The sequence below is a fragment of the Lactuca serriola genome, chromosome 3, assembly GCF_051521515.1.
Source record: "Lactuca serriola cultivar US96UC23 chromosome 3, Lser_US96UC23_V15, whole genome shotgun sequence".
In the NCBI taxonomy this organism is placed as follows: domain Eukaryota; kingdom Viridiplantae; phylum Streptophyta; class Magnoliopsida; order Asterales; family Asteraceae; genus Lactuca; species Lactuca serriola.
The window spans coordinates 39,927,534-39,953,673 of record NC_136410.1 but is presented as its reverse complement, the minus strand read 5'-3'; the positions used below and the strand labels follow the sequence as shown (position 1 = coordinate 39,953,673).

The following is a 26,140-nucleotide window of genomic DNA, read 5'->3' as shown; positions in this document are numbered from 1 at the left end:
ATAATCTAAGCACTAAAATTGAAAAAAAAAAATCTAAAATATAGTAATTTTTGCGATAGTTATCTGATATACAGTAATTTTTGTGAAATTTCTAAAACATAATGACTTTTGTGAAAATTTTAAAATATAATGATTTTTATAAAGTTTTCAAATATAATGATTTTTTTTAATAAAATTTAAGACAACAAATGTATAGGCCATGTATAAGCCAATAGTGATATATAGTGGCAATGAGACCGAACCCATATGTTGTATTTCAGGAGTGGTCCTGGACTGATTCAGGTTCGGGTAAATTAATACCAGCCCCACTTAAAATCGGTTATACGACCCCATGGTTTTTAGACCAGCTAATACAAACATTTAAGCTATATATTGTTTTTGATTTGGTCCGGTTTCCGTTCATGACCAATTCTCGATTAGAAAATGTTGCTACATGCTCATCCACAATATATGGTTGAAGACAACTCTTTTTTACTCTACCAATATGTACTTAAAAGATTTATCCTAATTTTCATTATCCTCTTTTTTGTATAAAAAAGCGACTTCAAAATAAATATTTAAAGCTCTGTATAAAAAATAGCATGTAACAAACTATATGAACTAGAGAAGGATATTTTTAGCCTATAAGCTCATTTATGATATATTTATTATCTTAAGTTTTATTTATTTTTTTTTTTTTCTAAAACATTATATTTTGAAAAACTATCATAAGTTATTACATTTTGGAAACTTAAAAAAATCATTATATTTTGAATAACTATCACAAAAATCATTATTCTTTTTTTTCAATTTGACACTAAGAATATAATATCACCAAATAGTGTTACATCATTATGTCATATCAACTTACAATCTGATTGACGGTTTAAGTGGTTAGAATTGTAACAAACTGATAAGCAAAGTATCCAGTTTATTATTTAAAAAAATGTCAAAAACAAATTTCTATAAAAACTTGGTGACTTTCAATATTTCATTTTAATATAACAAACAAATACAAACATTTTTTATAAACTCTATTTGTGCACCTCATGCTAAAAAAATACTTTACGATAAAAAAAATTAAAAAAAAAAACATAAATTGTTTAAATAAACAATCCTTTCCTCTTTACATAAAACGATGTCTAAAGTGAACCACATTACTGTACATTTTTTTGGTAATGCTAAATGCTTCAAGATTTTGAACCTTCTAAAGCAAAAGGTTAGTGAAATTAATTTTATGTTTATTCTTGTAAATTCCACCAATCAGAATAGAACATCAACTAAATTAAACAAAACTACAAATGAGACATTTCTCGAGTAGTAGTATTAGTAGTGAAGGTGGCCTCCTCTCACCTTGCTTCTTTATCATCGTGACGGAAGCCTTGCATATGTGGTTATGGCAAAAGCTAGCTCTATTGGTGTTTTCCATGACATTAGAACACCTTCCGAGGGACTTACCCTCTCACGCCTTTACTATACCAACAATGTTATCTTCATGGGGAGTGGTCGTCATCCAACTTTCGGAATATTGCAAGAATTCTACGATGCTTACAAGTTATTTTGGGGTTAAAAGTTGGTTTTTGTAAAAGTAATGTATACAAACTATGGATGACAGTATGTTCCCTTCACAATTATCTTGGGCTTCGTGTGGGGCTAATATGTCAAAAAATTCAACACAAAGCTCTCTATTTGGAAGGTAAAAAACCCTATTATTGGGTGATCCTCTAACATTGATAAAAGTGGTTCTTGGAATCTCGCAAACTATTACTTCTTTCTTTAAAGAACCATTACTTGTACTATATTCCTCGGAGAAAATTAGAAGGAAATACCATCGGTACCTCCATGAACACCGCTCCCACCTTGGAGGTACCTCCTAATTGTTAGATTCAACGGGTCTCTCTCTCTCTCTCTCTCTCTCTCTCTCTCTCTCTCTCTCATGTTTTGGTTATTTATACACAATGTTGTAAAAATCTCGATTAGATCCCGATTAATCTCCAATTATTCCCTAGGTTTTATCCGAGCAACTAGAATGAGCAATGCAGCAGCAAACAATGAAATTTTAACATTTTGAAAAAATTATATACCGATAGAAACTATTTGAGGAATGTTTGATGTTGTATAAATAATATTAACCTATTTTATTATGATATTTGTGGTATTTACAAAATTTGTGATGATATTAGTCATATTTAATTTTTTAAAATTCAAAATTAACAATTTATGGTCCCCAATTAATCATTTGCCGAACGTTTTTTACAACCTTGTTTATACGTCATGCATTAAAACTTGTACCAATTTAGTTTTGTATGTTTTAATTAGTTTGTATTTTTTAAATATTTTTGTTAACTAATTTTGTATGATTTTAATTGCTTTGTATTTAATTTAAAAAAAAAATTTAAGTGGTTGGGAGAGATGGATACCATCTGCAAGTCAAACAATGCAAAAATGTCGGGTAGCTTGAAACAAAATCCTTTGCCCTAAACGATCTGGTGGACTTGGTGTCGGGTGCTTAAGAGGTACAACACTTGCACTACTTGCTAGGTGTGTAGGTGTGGAGGTGGAGACTAAAAGAGTATCATCTTGGCTCAATATGGCAAAACAAGGTCCTTCCGGTACTTGGACAACAATTGCATCTATTGGGAATGACTTCCAGAACTTGAGATTAATGTTTCCGGTTACTTCCATAAGAAAATGGACTTTAGGGATAAGAAGTCAATTCTGGAATGAGCTGTTGTATTAGTTGTAGAGGGCCAAAAAAACGTAATGTCGAGCAGCAGAGGGTCTGTGCATTCTGCAACAGCCACAACTGGGGCTCTGAAAAAACAAAAATTCATGTTGGACCATTGCCACCTTCCCCCAATCACATGGATACCATAGACACATGGTGTTCTTGTCGGTCAAATCATAAGTCAAGTAATTGCATCTAAAATATTCCCGACATGTTACCCCGAGTTTGAATACAACAACCGGGTCCCAAATAAAGTTAATTGTTTTGTATAGATTGGGTGCATCATGCAAAAACTCTAATGAGGAGTCGGAACATCTATTTCTAACATGTACTTTTCACAAAAGATATTCAACAATGGCGTAACTATGATGTAACGGGGATACTTTTCAATCGCTAAGTTCTGACTTCTGAATTAGCATGGTCTGAAGTTCCCAATGGTTCTAACTTCTGAATATTGTGATACTAACTCAAACTTTCGGTGCCAATGGTTTAATGTGAAGGCAACTGTATTTTTATAAAAAAAGAAAATAGACGGAAAAGTTTGTTGCTATTTCAGCCAAAATACTCTGGTGCTTCAAATTTGGTGATTGGGTCCTATTGTGTTGTTACTTTACTTTTTCTTGTTTTAACTGCTGCTGTTTGTAGTTTATATTTTTTTCTTTTAAATATGATCTCAAAAGTCCCAACTTTTTTTTTTTTGAATTTGGCATATAATGCCTTACTAGATGTATTTAAACAAGAGGGAGAATGAGAGATCATACCAGCAAACTACATAGGTAGTTAGTTACTCAACACCTAGCAACCACAAAAACAATTAAAACCTCTTACAAGTTGAGATAACAAAAAAAAAAAAAAAGGAATCAAACCTACCACATACTTGCAAATTCAAACAAACAATATATTCAATTCCACATGTTCATCCATCACTTCTATATCAAAAGCAAAAAATAACATTTTTTTTAAAAGAACTTCCAAAACCACAGAAACTGGCCAACCTCAAAACCAAAACTTGCTTCCAAGATCCACCCTCATTCATAAACACAAAACATCAATCACCCCCTCCCTCATGCCTGTAGCAAAATCAAATAAGGATTTTTATTATTATTAATTAATTCTTAAAATGGAATTATTTATTCTAGATACTTGCCTTGTTTGCTATGTTGTTGGACAGCCAATCCAATCCCTCATAAAGTCCCTCTCCAGATGTTGCACAAGTGCTCTGGATGTACCTGATCAAGAAAGAAATAAAATAATCGATCAGAAAGTTTATTATAAAAACCATGGAATTATTATTTTATTTTAATTATTTTACCAGTGGCGCTGTCGGAGGGAGTGGAGGCCAAGCTTATCAGTGATTTCAGCAGCATTCATTGCATTTGGGAGATCTTGTTTGTTAGCAAATACAAGAAGAACTGCATCTCTTAACTCATCCTGTCACAAATAAATTTCATCATACATACATGACTTCTTATATATAGTTATAGTAAAGTAATAACAAACTTATTACCTCATTCAACATCCTGTGCAATTCATCTCTTGCCTCAACAACTCTGTCCCTGTCATTGCTATCAACCACAAAGATAAGACCTTGTGTGTTCTGGAAATAATGCCTCCATAATGGACGAATCTGTGCACATATACAAAAAACATAAACACATCAAAATTCATATATGATATGATATGTATATATATTATATATACAAGTTAAACAACATTTTTACCTTGTCCTGACCCCCAACATCCCACACTGTGAAGCTAATGTTTTTGTATTCAACAGTCTCCACATTAAAACCTGCAAACAGCAACAATAAGATCATTGCTAAAGATACAGCATAAAGACAATAAGTCAGAAAAAGAAAACCCATTGCAGAAATGATTGATTACCTATGGTAGGAATTGTGGTGACAATCTCCCCAAGCTTGAGCTTGTACAAAATGGTTGTCTTACCAGCTGCATCGAGACCCACCATCAATATTCGCATCTCTTTCTTGGCAAAGAGCCGGCTAAAAAGTTTGGTGAAAGTAAGCCCCATTCTATCCTCTTGCTACTCAGGATCCCTATAAATACACACAACAACACTTGCTCAGATATTATGAAACTATATCTCAGCATAAGTATTTCAAAATTGCATCTCACATGCTTTATTATAAAATTATGGTTCTGATCTTCTAAAATCCACTCGTATTAATATCAGCAGATAATATTAAAATAAAATAAAGAAACTTTAAAGTATGAAAAGTTGTATTTTAAATATAAAATCAGACTTAGTGGACCTACACATTCCACTAAACCATTCCTAATTACGGATACAAGAAATCGTACAGGCTGAAAGATTTTATAGCTTCAAAAACTCATTTTTGGGATAAATAAACTCAAAAAGTCAACCTCTCCAACGTATTATAATATTCAGATCATAAGATGCCACAACAAAATCTTCAAGGTGGCAAGAAACACCATGTAAATGTGCATATGATAAGATCCAAAAAATTCAAGTATCGCAATCACGTATAGTGAAATCCAAAAGAATATTGATCACACACAGAAATACACGGACCTTCAGACAGATGGCTTTTCTTATACAATAAACTGGAAAATGTAAGGTGATAAACAGAGATCTAGAGTAAGAAAATTGCAGAAGATAACATAAATATTTGAGAAACGTTCAGATCAAATGGATCTATCCTCATTCAGCAGTAAAACAATGTTATGATATCAACAAAAGAAAGAAGGTTCGCTGTCTAAAGACCTAAATTAAAAACAAAAAACCACCGTTTCCTTCAAAGTGAAATCAAACCAGACGGATTTACAGGTTCGGCCATATAAAAAAACATTACAACCAAAATAATGATCACATATTCACCTCAGAAACGGAATTTAGAACAAGATTCATCCTTATAACAGATCTAATCAAAGTTTATAAAAGAGTAACATTAGTAAATATTCAGATCGGCGATCAAAATCTCAACATACATCAATCCAATCAACAATTCGATCAAAAATTCCGCTAGACACGTATAATCTTAAATCAATACAGCAGTATCATCCAGAAATTTCTAGATCGCATAAGAAACACAGAAATACAGACGACCTTCAAGCGATCAACAAATAAGACGATGACCTGATAGTACGAGAAACAAAATTTGAATCTAACTTACAAACGTTGAGATCCGAGAAGGAAATGAGAAAAAAGAAGATCTGGATCTAGATTTACCTGAGAAAAGATTGTTCGAGAAGGATCAATCGGACGTTTTGAAGTGAGAGATTGAGAAGAGGAGAGAGAAAGCGAGAAAGGGAGTCTGTAAAATAAGAGGGCGAGAAAACAGATAATGAATATGAGGTTAAATAACCCCCGGATATCGCTGGTTACCATTAATCAACATTTCTAACACATATTTTAAAAAAGGATATTAAAAATGGAAAATGACTTACGATGTTAAACCCGTTATCGTATTTATTTATAGACTAAATTGCAAAAATGTCTTATGGTATGTATTTTTTTGGGTTTTAGTTCGAACCACGACTTTTTTGGATTGGAGGTCCTTTTGAGGTAGTTTACTTGTAGTTTTGGTCCCTCGGAAAACTTAAAAGACTAAAATACCCTTGAGGTATTTCTTTTTCATTTTTTCTTTCATTTTTAATCTATTTTTATGATTAAAAAATTAAGAAATCTCTCTCTCTCTCTCTCTCTCTCTCTCTCTTTCTCTCTCTCCAGGCCCACCTCCCGAACAAGCACCTAAACTAGTTATCGGCCGATTAAAACTCGTTTCCAACGATGTGCACAAAATGGTTCATCCCCTTCATATACAAAGTCTCCTAAACCCTAATTGATGAACATAACAGATCAATCTATGGTGCAATTCTCGAATGGTATCGCTTTACCCAAGCGGCCCCCGTTGAGCCATTTTAGCCCTAAGAGGTACGATTCTAAAATCCATAACTACTTGGCGTGACATTGAAGACAATTTTAGGTTTTTAACGTGTGAGAGTTTGAAAGAATCTGTGAGATTAAATGGCATATTGGAAATCATTAGCGAAACAGGGGTTGTTTGTTGAGATGCATTTGTTTATCTGCCTTCGATTTCTCTTGCAGCGAGTTTGAAAAATATAGCGGAGAAAGTGGTTTGTGGTTGGCATAAAGTTAAATATGCCTTCTGCTATGTTTGTTGTTGAAATCGAATTGATCTCAGTATGTATGTGTGTGTGTGTGTTTTGTTTTATTAGATGATGGCCAACAAACGGAGAAGATGACGATTCGATGAAGGAGAAACCATATCAGAACTAGATCAGAGTTTTCATTTGCAGGTGGGGGCACCGTCTTCCTCACATAACATGTGGTAGCTGAAGGAGAGGGTTGAGTTGCAGGTTTCAAAGCGAGGAAGGAGAGCTTTGGTTATCGAGTTCTGCAGATAAATTAACCTAACCTATGTGATGTAGAAGCTTCATATTCTGAAATAAGTTCGTGACAAAAATTTCAATTGCTTGACCATCAACAACTTCTTTTCTGATCAGTTCTTGTATACTATCGTTTCTGATCAGTTCACTTAGCAATAACCAGATTTCTTTGCTTCTCTTCGTTATTGTTTCTTTTTCTGTATGATCGATTAATAACAAAAAGGGTAGCTCCACATTATTTGCCTTATGATCTATGATCGATCGTGGGAATAAAGGAGGAGGCGTGGTGAATGTGCAGGTTTCAAAGTTAGGGAGAGAGAGAGAGAGAAAGAAAGAGAGAGAGAGAGAGTGTGTGTGTGTGTGAGAGAGAGAGAGAGAGAGAGAGTGTGTGTGTGTGTGAAAGAGAGAGATAGAGAGAGAGAGAGTGAGTGAGTGGGGTGTGGGCCCCATTTTATTATTAATAAAACATTAAATTAAATAGAAAAAACATAAAAAATATATCATGAGGGCAATTTAGTCATTTCAATTTCCGGAGGGACCATTTTTACATACAAACTAGTTCAAAAGGACCACGAAGCCAAAAAAGTCATGGTTTGGATTAAAACCCCAAAAAAATGCATACCACAGGGACCATTTTTGCAGTTTCTTATTTATATTTTGATCATTATTTTTATACTTTTAACCAATGAATTTATACAAATTTAGAAAAAATATTTCGGGCTTCGCCTCGGTTTAGATAATTATTTTTAGTTTTGTTTTGTGTAATGGGTGAGATTGTACTTTTAATTTTTTTTTTTACGTTGAGGCAATATATAATGTATTCTAAAAACAATAAATATTGATATTTTTTTAATTATCAGAAGCAATGTTTCTATTTGTAAGTATGCATTTGTATGTATCTGTATTCATTTGTTTTTTTTCTTTTGTAAGTATTGACATGTGATAAGAAGTTCAAACGGCAAAGTAGAAGTTAAAAGGTGTCAACGTCTTATTTTAGAACATGAAGTTCATACAAAGGATGAGAAAACTATTACATAGACACGATAGCAAAAGAGGACATTAGTTGGATGTTGATTAATCAGACATAACCGACAGAAAAGAGGAAACAGTTGGTAGCTAATTGTCAGGGAGTTCCTTCATGAGTTTCATGTGGTCGGCAACTCCTTCTTTGATTTCTTCCTAGAGGGAGGCCATGATTATATGCATCTTGTTGCCACGTGTCTTTACTTTGTAGAGAATGTTGTTAGATATTGCGCAGTTTATGAAACATGGGCGATTTCTATAGTGTTGCAATACTCGTAATGAATTGAATATATATGAATTTTATTTTGAGTAAATTACTGAAATCGTCCCTATGGTTTGGTAAAAATTGCACGTTTGATCCCTAACATTATTTTTGCACTCGGATCGTCCATATGATTTGATTTTCTTGCGTTTTTCGTCCCCTACATACATAAAGTTAGGGACCAAACGTGCAATTTTTACCAAACCATAGGAACGAAAAACGCAACAAAATCGAACCACAGGGACATTCCGAGTGCAAAAAAAAAGGTTAGGGATCAAACATGTAATTTTGATCAAACCATAGGGATGATTTCAGTAATTTACTCTTTTATTTTTCTTTTGGTAAAATATAATTTTTATTGTTTATTTTTACGTGTAGTCATGTGATCAACAGTTTAGTGAAAGCCAAAGAGTAGAAGCGACAACTCAACAAAATATGGTGATAGAATTGTGAAGCACGTAGACATTTTCTATAAATTACGGGGACAACTTTTTTTTTTAATTATTTTTGTATATAGGGGTAAAACCTGCCAAAATACAAAATGTTATACATATGAATTGTTTTTTTTTTTTTTTAAAAAAAACTTTACAATGACCTTTTCAATAAATTAAAAAGTTACAGGGAGTAAATCAACCGAATTTTAAAACCATTGTTGCAGAGACTAAATTTGTCAAAATGTGTAACCTTTATTGCAGGGACTAAATATGCCAAAAGGTTTTAGAGGAACTAAATCTCCAAAATATAGAACTTTTGTTGTAGGTACTAAATATATGAAAATGTAAAAGCAACAACCAATACCATGTAAATTAAAGAAAATGTAACATCCCAAAAATCAAAGTAAAATTTTCAGTTTTCCAAAACAACCCCAAGACAATAATTATTTACAAAAACATTGTTTCAAAAGTAAAATTCATAAATCAAAGTATCCTAAAATCATAATCTCATAAAAACTATGATGATGTGCACGATCAAGCATTCGCATTGTCTCGATCATCTGAAATACCTGAAACATAAAACTGTAACAGTAAGCACGAAGCTTACTGAGTTCACCCAAAGTACTACCACACAAACAAATAACATATATAATCATGCATGTTGGGTCCAATCAGTCATCAGACTAGAATACCCTCGGGTCCATAACCTCCCGGTGGGATTACCCATGGTCCATAACCTTCCGGCTGGAATGCCCTGGCCCACAACCTCTAGGTTGGATTGTCATACATACTACATACTGGGTCTACAACCTTCCGGTTGGATTACCCCTAGCCCACAACCTTCTAGTTGGATTGCCCTCACTCACAACCTCACGGTTGGATTACCCTGGGTTTGTTGATTGGTAGCACAAAGAAGTCCAGTCTCAACCCAACCACACTATGTCCACATATGTATCAGATAAAATTATAACCAGTCAGCACACAAATAGACAGATCTACAAATCACTACCGCATAGCAACATTTTATATACCAGGATACATATCCAACAGATCACTATAACAACGTCCTATATACTAGGATATAGATCTAACATATCACTATAGCATATCAACATCCTATATACCACAATATATAATCAAGTGGGTTGGCATTGATGTATTCGACTCGCAAGTACAGTGAGGAAAACTCACATCTCAGTCTGAACAGACATCAACATAAGTCATTGCTCTAAATATCAGCTCTACCAGTCACCTATACATTAGATAGTGACAAATCTCAACTACAAATCAAAATACCCAAAATACCCTTAGGTCAAACTTGGTCAAATCTTGATCAAAATCAAAAAGTCAAAAAAGTCAACTGAGACAACTCTGCTGAGTATGCCCAGCGTACTAAGGCCTTGACTAGAAACGGGGTGTTGACCCCGTACGCCCCGCGTACCATAGCGTACGCCCAACATATGTTTCAGCCATTATTTCCTTTTATTAGGAACTTAATCCCTTAAGCTCTTTCGTCGAAATTCTAGATCTAGTCCTCAAATGATCTCCTTAACCATAAAGTTATTAACTTTATGGTCTTGCATGGCTATTAAATGCTCAATACCAAAAAACCCTAATTTCTTAACTCATTAAGACATCCTAGCTCATGCATGGAAGGAAACTAAGGTCTAAGCTTACATTTTTATGCTTCTAAACACTCCAAAACATCTCAAAGGATAGCTTATATGAATTAGAGTAACCCATACTCATAATAACAAGCTTATGAAAACAAAAGAACACAAATCCATGGCTAAACAAGATCTAATCGCTACTTCATCAAGTTCAAAGCTTTTTACCTTAAAATGGTATCAAATGGTGATGTGATTTGAAACTGAAAGGTCTAGTATGCTCAAGAGTCATATTAAAGTGATATTACTAAATAACATATGATACTAATGGGTCACACTAACAACAACTTGATATAATTGATTATTTATTAGAAAATGATTTTATAAATATTCAATAAAACTCTTATAATTAAATTGGGAATTATTTATTTCTAGGAAATAATTAATTTTCATTAGCGAGTAACATAATATATAATATGGTATGATTTATTAAGTCATGTACAACATTTTGGACCATAAGGACTTTTTGTCTTTTACCAAAAAGTTAAGGTTTATATTTTATAAAAGAGTTTATAAAATTTACCAATTTTGACTTCTTTTTATTATAAAAAAACGTGAGCATGCTTCTATGATGCAAGTCATGGGCTTTTGCATATAATAATGAAAAGAATGTATGCCTTAAAAGCATGGGGAAACAAGTATGCTTTAGGGGAAAAGCTTGTCTAAAGTGGAAGTATCTTGTAACATCCTCTTTCCACTTTGCAGACTCCGGGCCTGCCATGGCTTCCTTGTAACTATTAGGTTCATCCAACTTTACTAGTGTACTATCACTGATAAACGTATCACCCTCAATTGTTATATGAAAACCATACAACACAGGTGGAACACTAACTCTACTGGAACGTCTAAGAGGTAAAGACTCGTCAATCGGTTCAACAAGAGTTTCCTCCTCAGGTTGAACACCAACATTAGAGGTTCCTTCATCGCTTGATTCTTGAAGTTCTTCAAGATCAATTTGCCTCCCACTGTCCTCTTGGATTATGAGTTCTCGATCTCGGAAAACCCCTCTCCTCGCAACAAAGACAACATTGTCACTCGGTCTACAAAAGAGATATCCAAAGGACTTTTGTGGATAGCCGATGAAAATACACTGCTCACTACGAGGTTCGAGCTTGTCGTGAGTCTCTCGTCTTACGAAAGCCTCGAAACCCCAAACCTTGATATGTGCCAATGAGGGAGTTTTCCTTATCCACATCACGTGAGGTGTTTTGGCAACCTTCTTAGTCGGGACTAGATTAAGGATATAGGCGACAGTCTCTAAGGCATACCCCCAAAATGAGATAGGTAATGAAGCATGACTCATCATGGAACGAGCCATGTCCAATAAGGTTCGATTGCGCCTCTCATCCACACCATTCAGTTGCGGTGTCCTAGGTGGCGTCAATTGCGAAACAATTTCGAATTCCTTAAGGTAATCGTAGAATTCAAGACTAAGGTACTCACCGCCTCGATCGGATTGGAGCATCTTAATTTTCTTGCCCAACTGATTCTCCACTTCTTTCTTAAACTATTTGAACTTTTCAAAGGTTTATGACTTGTGCTTGATTAAGTAGATATATCCATATATGATATAATCATTGGTGAAAGTCACATAGAAGTGGCTTGCATCCCTTGTGGTGGATCTAAAGGGACAACATACATCGGTATGTATGAGAATAAACCCTCACCCCTTTCACAAGTGTCGGTGAAGGGTAACTTGGTCATTTTTCCAAGTAAACAAGACTCACACACGTCATCGTCCCTAAGGTCGAATGACTCCAACACTCCATCCTTTTGGATTTGGGATATGCGCTTCTTGTTGACATGTCCAAGACGACAGTGCCACAAGCATGCTTTGTCCAAACTATTGGAAGAATCGATATGCAACACATCATTTCCTAAGTTTTCTACAACCATCATTGTTTCATATATACCATTACAAGGCAATGCTTAAAAACAGAAAGAACCATTAAAGAAAGCATTAATAGAACCTTTTTCATTATCAAACGAAAATCTAAAACCTTGTTTATACAAACCATGAAAAGAAATAATGTTTCGTGTCATTTCTGACGAGTAACAACAATTATTCAAATCTAAACCTAACCCACTACTAAGCACTAAAGAGTAAACTCCAATATTGGTGACATGCGGCGCTTTCCTATTCCCCATGATCAAGTTTATCTCCCATGCTCCACATCCCTACTTCTTCTTAGGCCCTGCAAATCAGAACAAATGTGAAAACTACATCCTGTATCAAGGACCCAAGGCATAACATGTGATGAGTTGTTAGAATGAATAGTATAAATATATGCGAAGGATGGCTCTATCTTCCCATCATTGATATCTTTCAAGTACTTCAGGCAACTTCGTTTCCAATGCCCTTTCTCGTGGCAGTAGTAGCACTCTGCATCCTTCGGGTTAGAGGAGGGTGCGGCGGGACTAGATTTGGTTCCACTAGAAGAGGTGCCATTGTGGGACTTTCCTTTGTGGCTCTTAGAAGGAGCCTTCCTCTTCTTGCCCTTCCCTTGCCTAATTGCCAAGACGGGGGCGATAGTAGGAGTTGATGCAACGGATTTGTCTTTCAGACTACTCTCAACAGTCCTTAGCAGGCCTTGATGCTTGATTAGAGTGACCTCCTCCTTGTTCATGTGGTAGGTCATGTGAAACTGGTTGTAACAAGGAGGTAAGGAGTGTAAAATGATATCTATGGCCAACTCCTCATCGAAGTTAACATTTAACTTCAGCAAGCGGTCCACATACCTCTGTATTTTCTGCAGGTGGGCTGTGATGGACTCTCCATCCTTCATCTTGGTAGTGATCATCGCAGCGATGAACTCGTACCTTTCCTGCCTCACGCTTTGATGGTACCTATCCATCAAATATTGATGCATCTCATAGGGATAGTGCTCCTCGTAGGACATTTGGAGTTATGCGGTCATTGTCACGAGCATGATGCAATGAACTTTCATAGCATCTCGCTCATGAGCCTCGTAGGTAGCGATTTCTTCGGGAGTAGCAGTTTTGACATTCACCTCTTTTAGCTCCTTATCGAGAACATACTCCTTGTCCTCGTAACGGGTGACCATTTGGATATTGCGGATCCAATCATTGAAGTTGGACCCACAAAGGTCACCCTCCCACACAAATTCATGAGTGAGAATGAGCCGGAAGGGGTCGAGCCTGAAGCGTTTTTGGTGTTCGAAGTAGACATCTGAATTAGAAAAGAGACAACGTTTGATTAGATAAGAATCCCCAATCAAATACCCAAGTGAGAAATTAGGGCTAGGACCCAACAATATTATTTACAATTTAAAAGAGGGATGTCGTAATCCAAAATGCAAATAATTTAAAGGTAAGTGAATGACGATTCACTAATTTCAACCATGAAAAAAAAAAGATTAAGTATTAAATGTATTGAAACTCCTAAATCTTTTGATATTCATTGAACTTTTCAATGGAATGTTTAAATCTGGATATGCTCTTCAAGTTTGTGACTGGGATACCGTGGATCGCAAATAAGGTGTGAATAACCGTGCAAATATACTTGGTACCCTCGATGTCATTTACCACCTAATCAATGTGTCGGTTAATTACACACACTCCATTGATCTATGATAAACATCGAGTCACCATTTGCCACCAATGCTAGTCCATATTAGTGTGCCGTTTATCCACGCACGCTCCACTAACGACTTGGCAGGGTGCAAAGTGTAATTTCATGGAATAACATCATTTCACATTTTTCCTAAAGTAACTAAGATTAAGAATTTTATAAAAACATTTAGTTACTTTATTAGTCATTATAATTTTAAAGAGGAATTAGTTTCCCTATCCTACCCATTTGTCTAACGACTCTCCACCAATCATGGAAGCCGTGAGTGAGAGTGGACACCCATTAAACTACCATTTTATAGGCAGCAACCTTATACCCCCTTATAAACCGGCTTCGTGAATGAGGCCTACTAACGGTAAGACTAGTTTTATCTTATATATATATATATATATATATATATATATATATATATATATATATATATATATATTATTAATCTTATAATATTATAATAGTATAAAAGTTGAATTTTAAACTTGTAAAATTCTAGGGTTTAGAATTTAAATATTTCAAAATTAAAATTTTAATCAAAAATTTAAATTCCAAAACTTGAGGGCAAGTTTTGAAACTTTTCTAGATCAAATTACAAATAATTTAATTAAACAATTAATTAGTGATTAACTAAATTCGACATAATTCAATTTAATGGCAAGATAACTCAATCAAATAATTCAAATAATTAAGATTATCATATAAGACAATAATTATATAATTAACTGACAATTATCTTCTATTTTTATAAGGATAATCATATATATTTAATAAAAATCGGATTTTATTAATCAAAAACGTTTTTGGTAATTATCCTAATAAAAAATTGGCCAAAAACCCGAAAGATCTGCTCTCCGGCTCTCTGACTCACCGAGTCACTAACTGGACTCGTCGAGTTCATCTGGTGACTCGACGAGTTCAACAATCAGAGGGCATAAAATTCGATTTTGCAAGCAATGAATGATCAAACAAGGCATCAAATACAATAGAAAACAACCTAGGCTCTAATACCATTGATGGGTTTAGAGAATTATATTAATCCTACGATGCACATGCAAACCCTAAAGCTTTGGATCTAGCTTTCTCTAATTGTACATACAAATCATCCAAATCTTGTAAACCCTAATCTAGCATACAACAAAACGAAAATTACATCTAATAAACAAGTTAGAAGGTTACCTTGATTGTTGCTTAAAGATCTTGAGCTTTTGAGAACCTTAACACCTCAAATGTCGTGCCTCTAATAGATCACAAACACCAAAGCAAGTTGGAGAATAATAGAGAGAGAGGGGGGGAGGCAAAAAATTGGCTCTTGAACTATTCTTAGGGTTGTGGTAGCCGAATTCTAGTGCTCAAGGGTCCTTTATATAGGTGAGCTGCTAGGGTTTCAGTCAAAACCCTAATTGGATTGTTTAGGCCTTAAGCAGTCCAAAGGAACTGAAACGACCCAAAAATACGACCCAAAAATTTCGTTTTTCAACATAACCAAAAACCATAATCTGAGTGTCATATCATAAAACCATACATGAAGTAACTCAAAATAATAATAAACACTGTGCGGAAAACTGTATCATATCCATGTCATATAAAAATCAAGAACTAAATCAACTCCCAGGATAAAAGCTGAAGTTGTGGTGTGTGCGATGCCATCATCCCGAGCTCTTCCCTCTGCTTGCGGAAGTACCTGAAACCAAAACTGAAACTGTAAGCATGAAGCTTAGTGAGCTCCCCCAAACTACCACATACCATACGATACATATATAAAGCACATACTGGGCCTTGCCCACTGCATCAGACCGAAGTCTGGAACTAGCTGCATCGGACCGAAATCCGGAACTGACTGGGACCTTGTCCCTTGCATCGGACCAGAGTCCGGAACTAACTGCATCGGACCGAAGTCCGGAACTGACTGCATCGGACCGGAGTCTGGAACTAACTGCATCGGACCGAAGTCCGGAACTAACTGCATCGGACCGAAGTCCAGAACTGACTGCATCGGACCGAAGTCCGGAACTGGCTGATCATGGCATAGCATAAAACATAACAATTGTTATAAACACATAAACTGCATACTGCATCGGAACAGAGTCCGGAACACATAACACAAATATGCTTGAATCACAAAGACATCAAGCACTCTAGCTAATGCATCAGACCAAAGTCCGAAACTACTGATAATTAAACGGGCCGACATTGTGGCCGTAGACCCGTTCCTACTGAAGGGAAACTCACCTCGTGAATTGGCTGCTGAGTGAATAGCTCTGAGGGCTAACTGCTGCTGCTCCGGTATCTCCCCGGCTGCAAGTCCATAATTACACTCAATCAAATACTAAACACTGCACTGGGTAAAAATGACTCTTTTACCCTTGGTCAAAGTCAACTCTCAGACAAAGTCAACTCTCGGTCAAAGTCAACCCACAGTTGACCTGACTCGCCGAGTTGGGCCGCCAACTCGCCGAGTCCCTATTCTCACTCCTCGACCCTACTCGCTGCTACTCGTCGAGTATGGCATCGACTCGACGAGTACTCATTCGATCCAAGAACTCAGACAATCTTCATCCGACTCGCCGAGTCATATGAACAACTCGACGAGTTGTTCTTGAGCTTAAGAAGATTGCCTTGGACTCGCCGAGTTGTATGAACAACTCGCCGAGTCCTTCCATTACTGAGTCTACCCTCAAACTCGCTGAGTCCACTCCACTACTCACTGGACCCACTCGACACCGCTCAAAATGAAGAAATCGGGGACTCGCGACTCGACTCGCCGAGTCGTTCTTCCGACTCGCCGAGTCACCGCCATGCAACTATTCTACACTCGATTCTGCTCGAATCCAATACATGCAAAAGATAGATCTGAGTCCAATAAGCTGATTTACCACGTAAAGTTTCCAACTTTACGTGTACAAACGCATGAACAAGGGAATAAAGGCTAAAAGATGCTTAAAAGGGGTAGATCTAGGGTTAATATGCAAAATAGCTCCATAAAGGCAATAGATCTGGGCTCTACAACTCCTAAATGAACATATCTGAGGTTATCTCGGCATAAGAGAGCTTCCATATCAACATAAAGCTTTGAGAAAGGCATTAACAAGATCTAGAAAGGGTTTTAAGGCATAAAAGAGAAGGAAAACTGAAGAATACCTCAAAGAGCTCTTGCTTTCCCTTGAATCTCTGCTCTACAATCCTTCTCCTTGCTCCTTTGTTCTTCTCCTTCTTTAAGCCTTCACAATAGCACACAAAATCACTTAGAATCACTCAAGAACGAAATTAGGGTTTTCTCACAGCTTTTGAGGGTGAAGGAGGCGAGATTGGGGCCTATAAGGTGGCTTAAATAGTGGGCAACCCGGGGATTTAGGGTTTGTCCCAGACGGACAGACTCGCCGAGTCCAGAATATGGACTCGCCGAGTCGCCAGCTAACACGTGCTCGAAATCCCGACCCTACTCGGCGAGTCAGGCTATGAACTCGCCGAGTCCTTCTTGCAAAACTTCAAAATAAATACCAAGGAATTATTATACCGGAGACGGGTCGTTACAGGAACCTTCCAGAATAAGGCCTCGGACGAATTCAAGGTGGATTTCCCTCCTTGATTTCGTCCACCCCTATCTTAGGGATCCTCAGCCAAAAATCCAATTATCTTATAATTGCAATTCCAGTCCCTAGGTTCAATTAATATCTTTTGATCACAAAATTAATTTCTTAGTTAATTCTTGACTAATATTAATTAACTAATATGATTTCTCTTTTAATAGTATTCGTATAATATATTAATAAACCATAATAACCTCTTTCTCCATTATTTATCCAGTCAAGTTGCTTCGGTGAAGGCAACCCAAAAGGACCATGCTACAACCGGGTCAAGTACATACCAAATATAGTTATGGGCTTAGACACCTAATCCAACAGTGCGCCCAACGTACTCTCTCATTCAGCCATTTTCCATTTCCAGTTCTTAATCCTTTAAGACATCACTCCACAACTTGGATCTGACTTCCTTGGGCCAGTTTATCACATAAAGTTGCTAACTTTATGTGCATGCATGGCTTAATGAAGCTCTCAAAGCTCAAAAGGACTTCATAGATGACTTAATGCATGCATGAGGCCATAAATACCATAAAGTTGCTAACTTTATGCCTAAGAAACTCATAATATGCCCAGATCTAAAAGAATAACCCTACAAACGACTTAACCTATCAAGCTAACCCAAAAGGGGAGAAAATCATAACAAACCAAGACATGAACAGATCTAAGCAAGGAGAAGACAAGGTATGAACTTGATACCTCAAAAGACTTGGAAAATGAGTGATGATTCTGGATCTCTAAGCTTCTCACTAAGCAAAGAACCTTCAATCTTCTTCAATCCCTTCAAAATGAGAAAAATAAGCACTAAATTTTTCTCAAAGCTCAAAGGCACAACAATGGAGGCTAAGGGTCGAGATTTATGGTTTTATGGAAATGAAGGATGATAAAGAGGCCAACCCTAAGACTTAAGGACCATAAATAGGGTACAACACCCTAAAATTTGGGTTTCATTAACCTCCATGTACGCTAAGTGTAACCTTCGTACGCCCAGCGTACGAGGCCTCGGTCCCCTGATCCATCCAACTTAGTACGCTAAGCGTACCATGTGGTACGCCCCGCGTACTGGCTTTTCAGTAAGTACACTAAGCGTACCCAATGGTACACCCCGCGTACTACTCCAAGGACCAAAAAACAGTAAATAAATAAAAAGGGGCTAAAAGGAACATACCCAAATCCAAGTGTTACACTACAACCTATCTGGACCACTCTCAGAGCCTTCATCATGACTGGACCACCTCACCGGGCCTACAACCTATATGGACTGCTCTCCGGGCCTTCGGCCTGACTGGACCACCTCTCGGGCCTTTAGTCTATCCGGACCGCCCTGTGTATCTTGGCCTCCAGCACAAATTTGGACTGCCTCAACCCAACAAACCATAACATGTCGACATATATAATAACAATTAATAACCAAAAATACAGGTAATCATACAAATCTACCAAACTAACACATATTAGTAATCATCAAGTAGCCATACAAATCTACCAATCTAACACATATCTGTAATCATCAGGTAATCATACAGATCTACCACATACTTAGCATAACATTAATCAATATACCAGGATATCAAATCTAGTGGGCTAACCTTGGTTCCTTCGACCTACAAGTACAGTGAGGAAAACTCACCTCACAGTCGAATGAAATAGATGGACAACACGCTGCTATAAATACCATCTCTATCGATCATCTTTACGACAATCAGTAACCAAATCTCAGGCCGCAACTTATAATACCCTAAATACCCCTAGGTCAAACTTGGTCAATAATCAAAAGTCAAAGTCAACTACAACAGGTCGCCACATCGTGCCTGAGCAAGGTTGTGGTGATTAGTCTGGGCACCTTAAACCATCAAGTCACTTTTCCTTGAAGGCTTACTAGATCCCCATTCCAAAACGTTTATAGCACCTTCTAATCACATAAAAATCCATACTTTCTAGACATGCATGTCCAATGCATGTCTTGGACTCTTATTAGGTTAAAATAAAGTAAAGGGGGCCAAGATCTCATGCAAGAGTTCAAAACTCAATAAAACTCTGGGGATTCATAAAGTTGGCAACTTTATGAAATCCCAACACTCCAATATGTCCCAACATGAAGAATAAGGCATAGAAACAGGAATCTATGCACAATAAACCAAAAAGCTAGGAACTTAGGGACTTATAAGAGTCTAGAAGATGCACAACAAGGTGATGAGAAGAGTTACTAGTTGAATTCAAGTCTAGAAGTCTTCTTCTTCTTCTTCATCATCTTCTTCTAATCCACAAAATCAACACAAAAAGCTTAGAGAGCAACAATGGAGGTTAGGGTTTGCTTGGAGGCTGAGAGAGTGTGATGGAGGTTGAGGGTGAGCAACCCTAGTCATTACATTCCCTTAAATAGGGTGCAAACCCCAGATATTAGGGTTTCTCATTAAACTGCTGCCACACCATGGCGACCTTAATTGAGATTGCGATATTCTTGAAACTCCACGTCGTCACAACCATAAAAGCTTAGAATATTGAAATTTGAATTACCTCGGGATCCGGATGTTACAGGAAAGCCCATATTGGAGAGTCAAGTGGGTCAAAGGGAAAGGTCAACTTCGATGCTCCTCCAGTCGGTGACTCGAAATAATGTGCTTTCATTAAAAAGAAAATAACAACTAAAAAGGAGAAGAAAGAATAACAACCTTTGATGTCCTTTAAATCCTCAGGGGGGGTGGAATTTGATGTAGAAGGAAAATATCCAAGAAAGAATCTCTTTATATGCATCCACCCAAACAAGTCACCAAAACCACTAAAGAATGCTACTCTTCACTTGTATGATATTATTATTAAGCCTCTAAGACTTGTATATAACAAGTCTTTAAAGGAGAACAAGATCAAACACCAAATACTAGCAATCTACTTCACAAGAGAGATGGGGAAATGTGATGTTCTTGATCTTGCTTTCTCACTAAAAGAAAGAAGAAAAACAATCTAGTGTGTAAATTGTAATATATTCAGGTTTTGGAGGCTTTTAAATGTTTCAATACATGTATTACACATTTATTTAGCATTGGAATGATTATTTCTATTTTACATACTATATATTGTGACATGCAAAACATTTAAAGATATAAGATATTAATTATCATTTAAAAATTAGTAAATCTATAAATATTAAAAAAAACATTTAAAATTATGACATGCAAAGATGCATGTTGTCTTTCTTTATGACAGGAGTTATAATGACACACAATGCGTGTCATAAATATATGTTGTAAACTTATGACACTCAAACACGTGTCGTCTTCCTTTATGACAAGATCATTAATAACACACATTTGCCGATTTGCATGTCATTTGTATCCTTTTATGACACGCAATATGTCGTCTTCCTTTATGACAAAGTCTTTAATGACACACATTTGCCGATTTACATGTCATTTGTATCCTTTTATGACATGCAATATGTCATAAAAAGCCTTCTTTTGGTAGTGTTAGAAGCTCACTAAAATATTAATTTAGTGTCCAATCAATAAATTAGCTCATCGAAATTTAATTCATTTTTTTTCATGTTTATGTCTACAATTAGCTTTTTATACCTTTTACGTATATAAATATTTGGACAAATTATAAGTTTTAGGTACTTTTTTTAACAAAAACATTAAATAATTAAACTAGAGTAACCTAAATTGGACGAATATCATGTAGTTTATTATCGAGTAATAATATTAAAGCTTATATTTTACATTAGGTTTTCATACTTTACCATGCAAATAAATGTACATTAGTCGATTACACACTTAAGATATTTTCCTAAGCATGCATAAAAGCTTCTTTATTTAATAAAAAGTCGTCAAATACCATCTAACAAGGAACTTCTCTATAGCAGCAATTAGCATACATACCCACAAAACCTTCGACACAAATTATTACTTTACGAAGCTTTATAACAAACATCTCCATCACACACCCACCCCTCCGGATTCCCCTTCTCTTCCACAACCTCCTTCCCATTACCACTTGCTTTAAAAACACATTCAGGATGAATATCAAAATTACACTCTTCACAATTATACCCCCAAACTTTCCCTTCTCCATCACACCCATCACACGTATACCCTCGTGACCTAGTCAAAACAAGCTCATGCTCTTCATGCAACCTATTCTTCACTTTATCCGGCCACCCTTTTGCCATGTCAGCAAACTTAGCTTCAATCTCAGCCATCCGTTCGTCTGTAAAAGGAAACGCATCAGCACCATGAGCCATAATAAGACCCCGAGCCTCGATTGTAACCGTCTTCCCGGTGGGCCCTAAAGCCGCCAACAATGGAATCCCGTCAACCTTAAAAAGACGGCTCAATGATTGCTCCCTTTTGTCCTCAAACGGAAGAGCCAGCCATGGCATTGTAGCATAGTAATCATCAAACGAATCTTGGTCTTCATCACTCGAGATGAAAATAACTGTTGGCAAATTAGCAAATCAAAACGAGAAGAAAAGAAGGGAGACAGAGTAGCCAAATGCTTGTTTATTGAATGATTGAAAGCTGGAAAAGTTACATTTAAAAATAGCTAACAACTGAACTTTAAATACACTAAAAATGAAACTGAAAGCAGATAAATCAGCAACGTTCTTTTACTTGGCAACACTCCCACGTGTCCCTATTCTTCTCCAGATTACATGGTCAACATTGACTAACATTTCTCCCCCTTAATGTTGACTTTCTTCTCCAAGTCTGCAACACCAATGAGTGCCCTCATTTCTGCAAATTTTATCCTTGGCATTGCTTTTGTTAATACATCAGCCTTTTGTTGGTCTCCACTTACATGCTCCACCTCAATCTGTTTCTTTTCAACACACATCCGGATAAAGTGGTATTTAGTATCTATGTGTTTGCTTCTCCCATGGAAAACCGGATTCTTAATAAGGGCAATAGCTGATTGATTGTCTATAAACAACTTCACCTTTTGTGCTTTCTGTCCAACCAAGTCACCAAACAGGTTCCTAAGCCACAATCCTTGACATGCAGCTGCAGTAGCAGCCATATACTCAGCTTCACACGAGCTAAGGGCCACCGTTTGTTGTTTCTGTGATGTCCAGGTTATCAAATTTCCTGAATAGTAGTAAGCTACACCTGTGGTTCCTCGCCCATCTTCTCGATCATTGCTATAGCTGCTATCACTATAGCCCACAAGCTTACCATCACCGCCCCTACGATAAATCAACCCATACTCGGTTGTTCCTTTCACATATCTGAGGATATGTTTTATGGCTGCATAGTGGCTTTGTTTAGGATCTTGCATATACTTGCTCACTACTCCAATGCTGTAATTTAAATCGGGTCTTGTGTGAACTAAATACCTTAGACTTCCAACAATTTTCCTGTAATTTGTTGCATCTACAGGTTCCCCATATTCATCTTTTGTTAGCTTTAGCTTGGCCTCCATTGGATACAGGGATTTATTGCAATCTTCCATCCCTGCTACCTTCAAAAATTTTTCTGCATACCCTTTCTGTGTGAGCATTATCCCATCTTTCTTTTGAGACACTTCTATCCCCAAATAATAAGATAACAAACCCAAATCACTCATATCAAACACCTGTTGCATTTTTTTCTTGAACTCTAGGATTCCTCTTTCACTTGAACCAGTAATTATAAGGTCATCCACATAAACTCCTACAATGAGGACTAGGTTGGGTTTATGTACCTTATAGACAGCTTGTTCCTGTGCACATCTGGTGAATCCCAGCCTTTTGAGTGATTGGTCCAGCTTTACATTCCAGGCTCTTGGAGCCTGTCTTAATCCGTACAGTGCCTTATGTAGACGATATACCATATTCTCCTTTCCTTTAACTGAGAATCCGATTGGCTGAGAGACATATACCTGCTCCTTAAGGTCTCCATGTAGAAATGCAGACTTGACATCCAAGTGATGTACAAGCCAATTTTCTTTTGTTGCTAGAGCAAGAATCAGCCTGATAGTTTCCAATCGTGCGACTGGTGCAAAAGCTTCTTCAAAGTCAATACCCTTTTCTTGGACATACCCTTTGGCGACTAGGCGGGCCTTGTGTTTGATCACGTTTCCAGCTGCATCTCTTTTTAGCTTGAACACCCACTTTAGTCCTATTGCCTTACGGTTTGATGGCAACTTGGTTAAAGTCCAAGTGTTATTCCTTTCAATTGACCTCAACTCAGACTCCATTGCTTGCTTTTATTCCCTTTCAGTCGATGCTTCTTGATATGTCGTGGGTTCATCATCAATTAACAACAATTCCTGATTTATTTCATACATCTCCTGTACTTCTGCATCATTCATTCTTGATGTGTTATGGTAGATCTCATTAATTGATCGGAACCCTTTTGCTGGAGTATCATCGAACGAGGCTATTGACCCGCTTCTTTCGTATTCTTCTGAGGTCTGACCTGGGAGAGTTGTTCGTGAGTCAACTCTAGACGAGTTTGACCATGGCGAGTCTTCATTCGTTGGATCACCTGTTACAAGTTCAAATTGAGAGTTATTAGTTAATGGCGTGTAGGGTTCTTCATTTACGCCATCTTCATGTTGTTGGGCTGGTTCATGTTGTTGGGCCGGCGGTGATTGGGTTATTTCAACATTAGTCCAATAGGGTGTGGTAAGTGGCTCCCCCTTTGTTTCTTCAGTCCAGACCCAACATTTTGCCTCGTCAAAGATTACATCTCTTGCAACCACTATTCTCTGATTTCTTGGATTATATAGTCTATATCCCTTCGTTCCCTCTTCTGTTCCCAGGTAGACCATCGATTCACTTCGATCGCTTAGCTTGGTTAGGCCTCGCAGCTTATTGACAAATCCCACACACCCAAAAATCTTCAGATGTGCAATCGAGGGTTTCGAACCCTTCCACGCTTCGTACGGTGTTACATCTTTCAAGGCCTTTGTACTAGTTCTGTTCAACAAATAAACAGAGTGTCGCACCGCCTCACCCCACAACTGGTCTGGTATCGCCATGGCCTTGAGGAAAGATCTGGTCATCTCCAATATCGTTCTGTTACGGCGTTCCACAACGTCGTTTTGCTGTGGCGTGTGTGGCGTCGTCAATTGGCGTTTTATCCCTGTACGTTCACAAAATTCCAGGAACTGATTGGCATTGAATTCGCCCACACGATCAGTCCTTAACATCTTGATTCTAAAATCACTTTCTTTCTCCACTTGTGACTTGAATTTCTGGAACATATTAAAGTCCTCATCCTTTGTTTTAATCATATACACCCACATGTATCGTGAATAGTCATCGACTATTAGTAGGAAATATTGGTTGCCTCCCTTTGTTGCTGGTGTAATGGGACCACACAGGTCTGCGTGTAGCAACTGGAGTGGTTCTTTGGCTCTCCACTGGGCCACTTTTGGGAAACTTATCCTTGCCTGTTTAGCCAACATACATCCTTCACACACCTGTGATGGATGGGATAATCGAGGCATACCTGTTACCATTCCTTTTCGTGTCATCTCCCCAAGCGTTTTGAAATTTGTGTGACCCATACGTGCATGCCATAGCCATGAGTCATCATCAATACTCATAGCTAGGCATACAGGTTTCCCCGGTGTGAGCCTTATTCTATAAAGTCTATTCTTTGACCTTTGGACCTTCATAATCAAGCAACCATCTGCATCATACATCTTTAAGAGATCTTTCTTCATTCCTATGTCATATCCTTCCTCAGTCATCTGTCCCAAACTTATTATATTGCTATGTAGAGCTGGAATATAATAGACATCTGGGATGATGAACTGATCACCACTTTTACAATCAAACAGTAATGTGCCTTTTCCTTTTATTTGAACCTTAGAACCATCTCCAAATCGTACCTGTCCGGTCACCTTTTCATCAAGCTCTGCAAATAAGGCCTTAGAACCAGTCATGTGGTTACTAGCCCCATTATCCAGATACCACATATCATTATCACTGCTGTCTCTTAGTTGGTTCGGGTACACCTTTTCCTCATTTAAGAGAACCATGCTTGTAGTTTCTTCCCCATGTACGGTTAACAGGAGTGTAGGTCCATCTTCGTCTGCAACTAAATTCGCCTCTTGTTCCTGTTGCTTCTTTGCTTTGCACTCAGAAGCAAAATGGCCAAATTCTTGGCACTCAAAGCATTGTATATGACTTTTGTCACGAGGCTTCCGGTTGAAATTCCCAGCTTCTTGTCGTGAACTACCACCCCAGCGTCCACCTCTGCCACGCGTCAAACCCCTTCCACGTGAATTGCCTCTTCCTCCCCTGTCACTATTTCTTCCTCTTCCACGACCACCTGTCGTGTTTGACTTGCTTGGACTCCGATGAGTAGTAGAGCCTTCTGTTTTGGCAAGTAACAAGGCATTGTCTGCTTGTGAACTTGTCTTCCGGAGTCGAAGTCGATCTTCATATGCCTTTAGATGCCCAATCGCCTCTTCAAAGGGCATGGATTCCATGTCCGAGCTTTGTTCAATCGATGCCACCAGGTTTATGAACCTTTCAGGGACCGTATCAAACAGTTTTCTCACC

At 37.3% G+C, this 26,140-nt stretch overlaps 1 protein-coding gene across 3 annotated transcripts; it reads right to left on the bottom strand.

Moving 5' to 3' along the window:
* Positions 1–3,564: 3,564 nt before the first annotated feature.
* LOC145091992 (ADP-ribosylation factor 1) lies at positions 3,565–6,074 on the bottom strand. 3 transcript variants are annotated; one of them, XM_079029850.1, is made up of 7 exons: positions 5,919–6,074; positions 4,592–4,764; positions 4,429–4,499; positions 4,215–4,334; positions 4,020–4,138; positions 3,855–3,936; positions 3,565–3,777 (listed from the first exon to the last, which is right to left on the bottom strand). In XM_079029850.1, the coding sequence occupies exons 2-7, from the start codon at positions 4,737–4,739 to the stop codon at positions 3,772–3,774; spliced, it is 546 nt and encodes a 181-aa protein (XP_078885976.1). In that variant the 5' UTR covers positions 4,740–4,764; positions 5,919–6,074; the 3' UTR covers positions 3,565–3,771. The 3 variants fall into 3 exon arrangements, with proteins under 3 accessions (XP_078885976.1, XP_078885974.1, XP_078885975.1); XM_079029848.1 differs by lacking the exon at positions 3,565–3,777 and having other exon boundaries at positions 3,843–3,936; XM_079029849.1 differs by lacking the exon at positions 3,565–3,777 and having other exon boundaries at positions 3,843–3,936; positions 5,863–6,012.
* Between the last annotated feature and the right edge of the window lie 20,066 nt (positions 6,075–26,140).

What these genes read in the sequence shown, in the direction of transcription:
- LOC145091992 (XM_079029848.1), bottom strand. Translation starts at nt 4,739, where the DNA reads ATGGGGCTTACTTTCACCAAACTTTTTAGCCGGCTCTTTGCCAAGAAA. An exon ending in CACCACAATTCCTACCATAG is followed by an intron (nt 4,500 to 4,591) that starts GTAATCAATCAT and finishes TGCTGTTTGCAG; the next exon opens with GTTTTAATGTGGAGACTGTT. An exon ending in TCCCTCCGACAGCGCCACTG is followed by an intron (nt 3,937 to 4,019) that starts GTAAAATAATTA and finishes TTTCTTGATCAG; the next exon opens with GTACATCCAGAGCACTTGTG.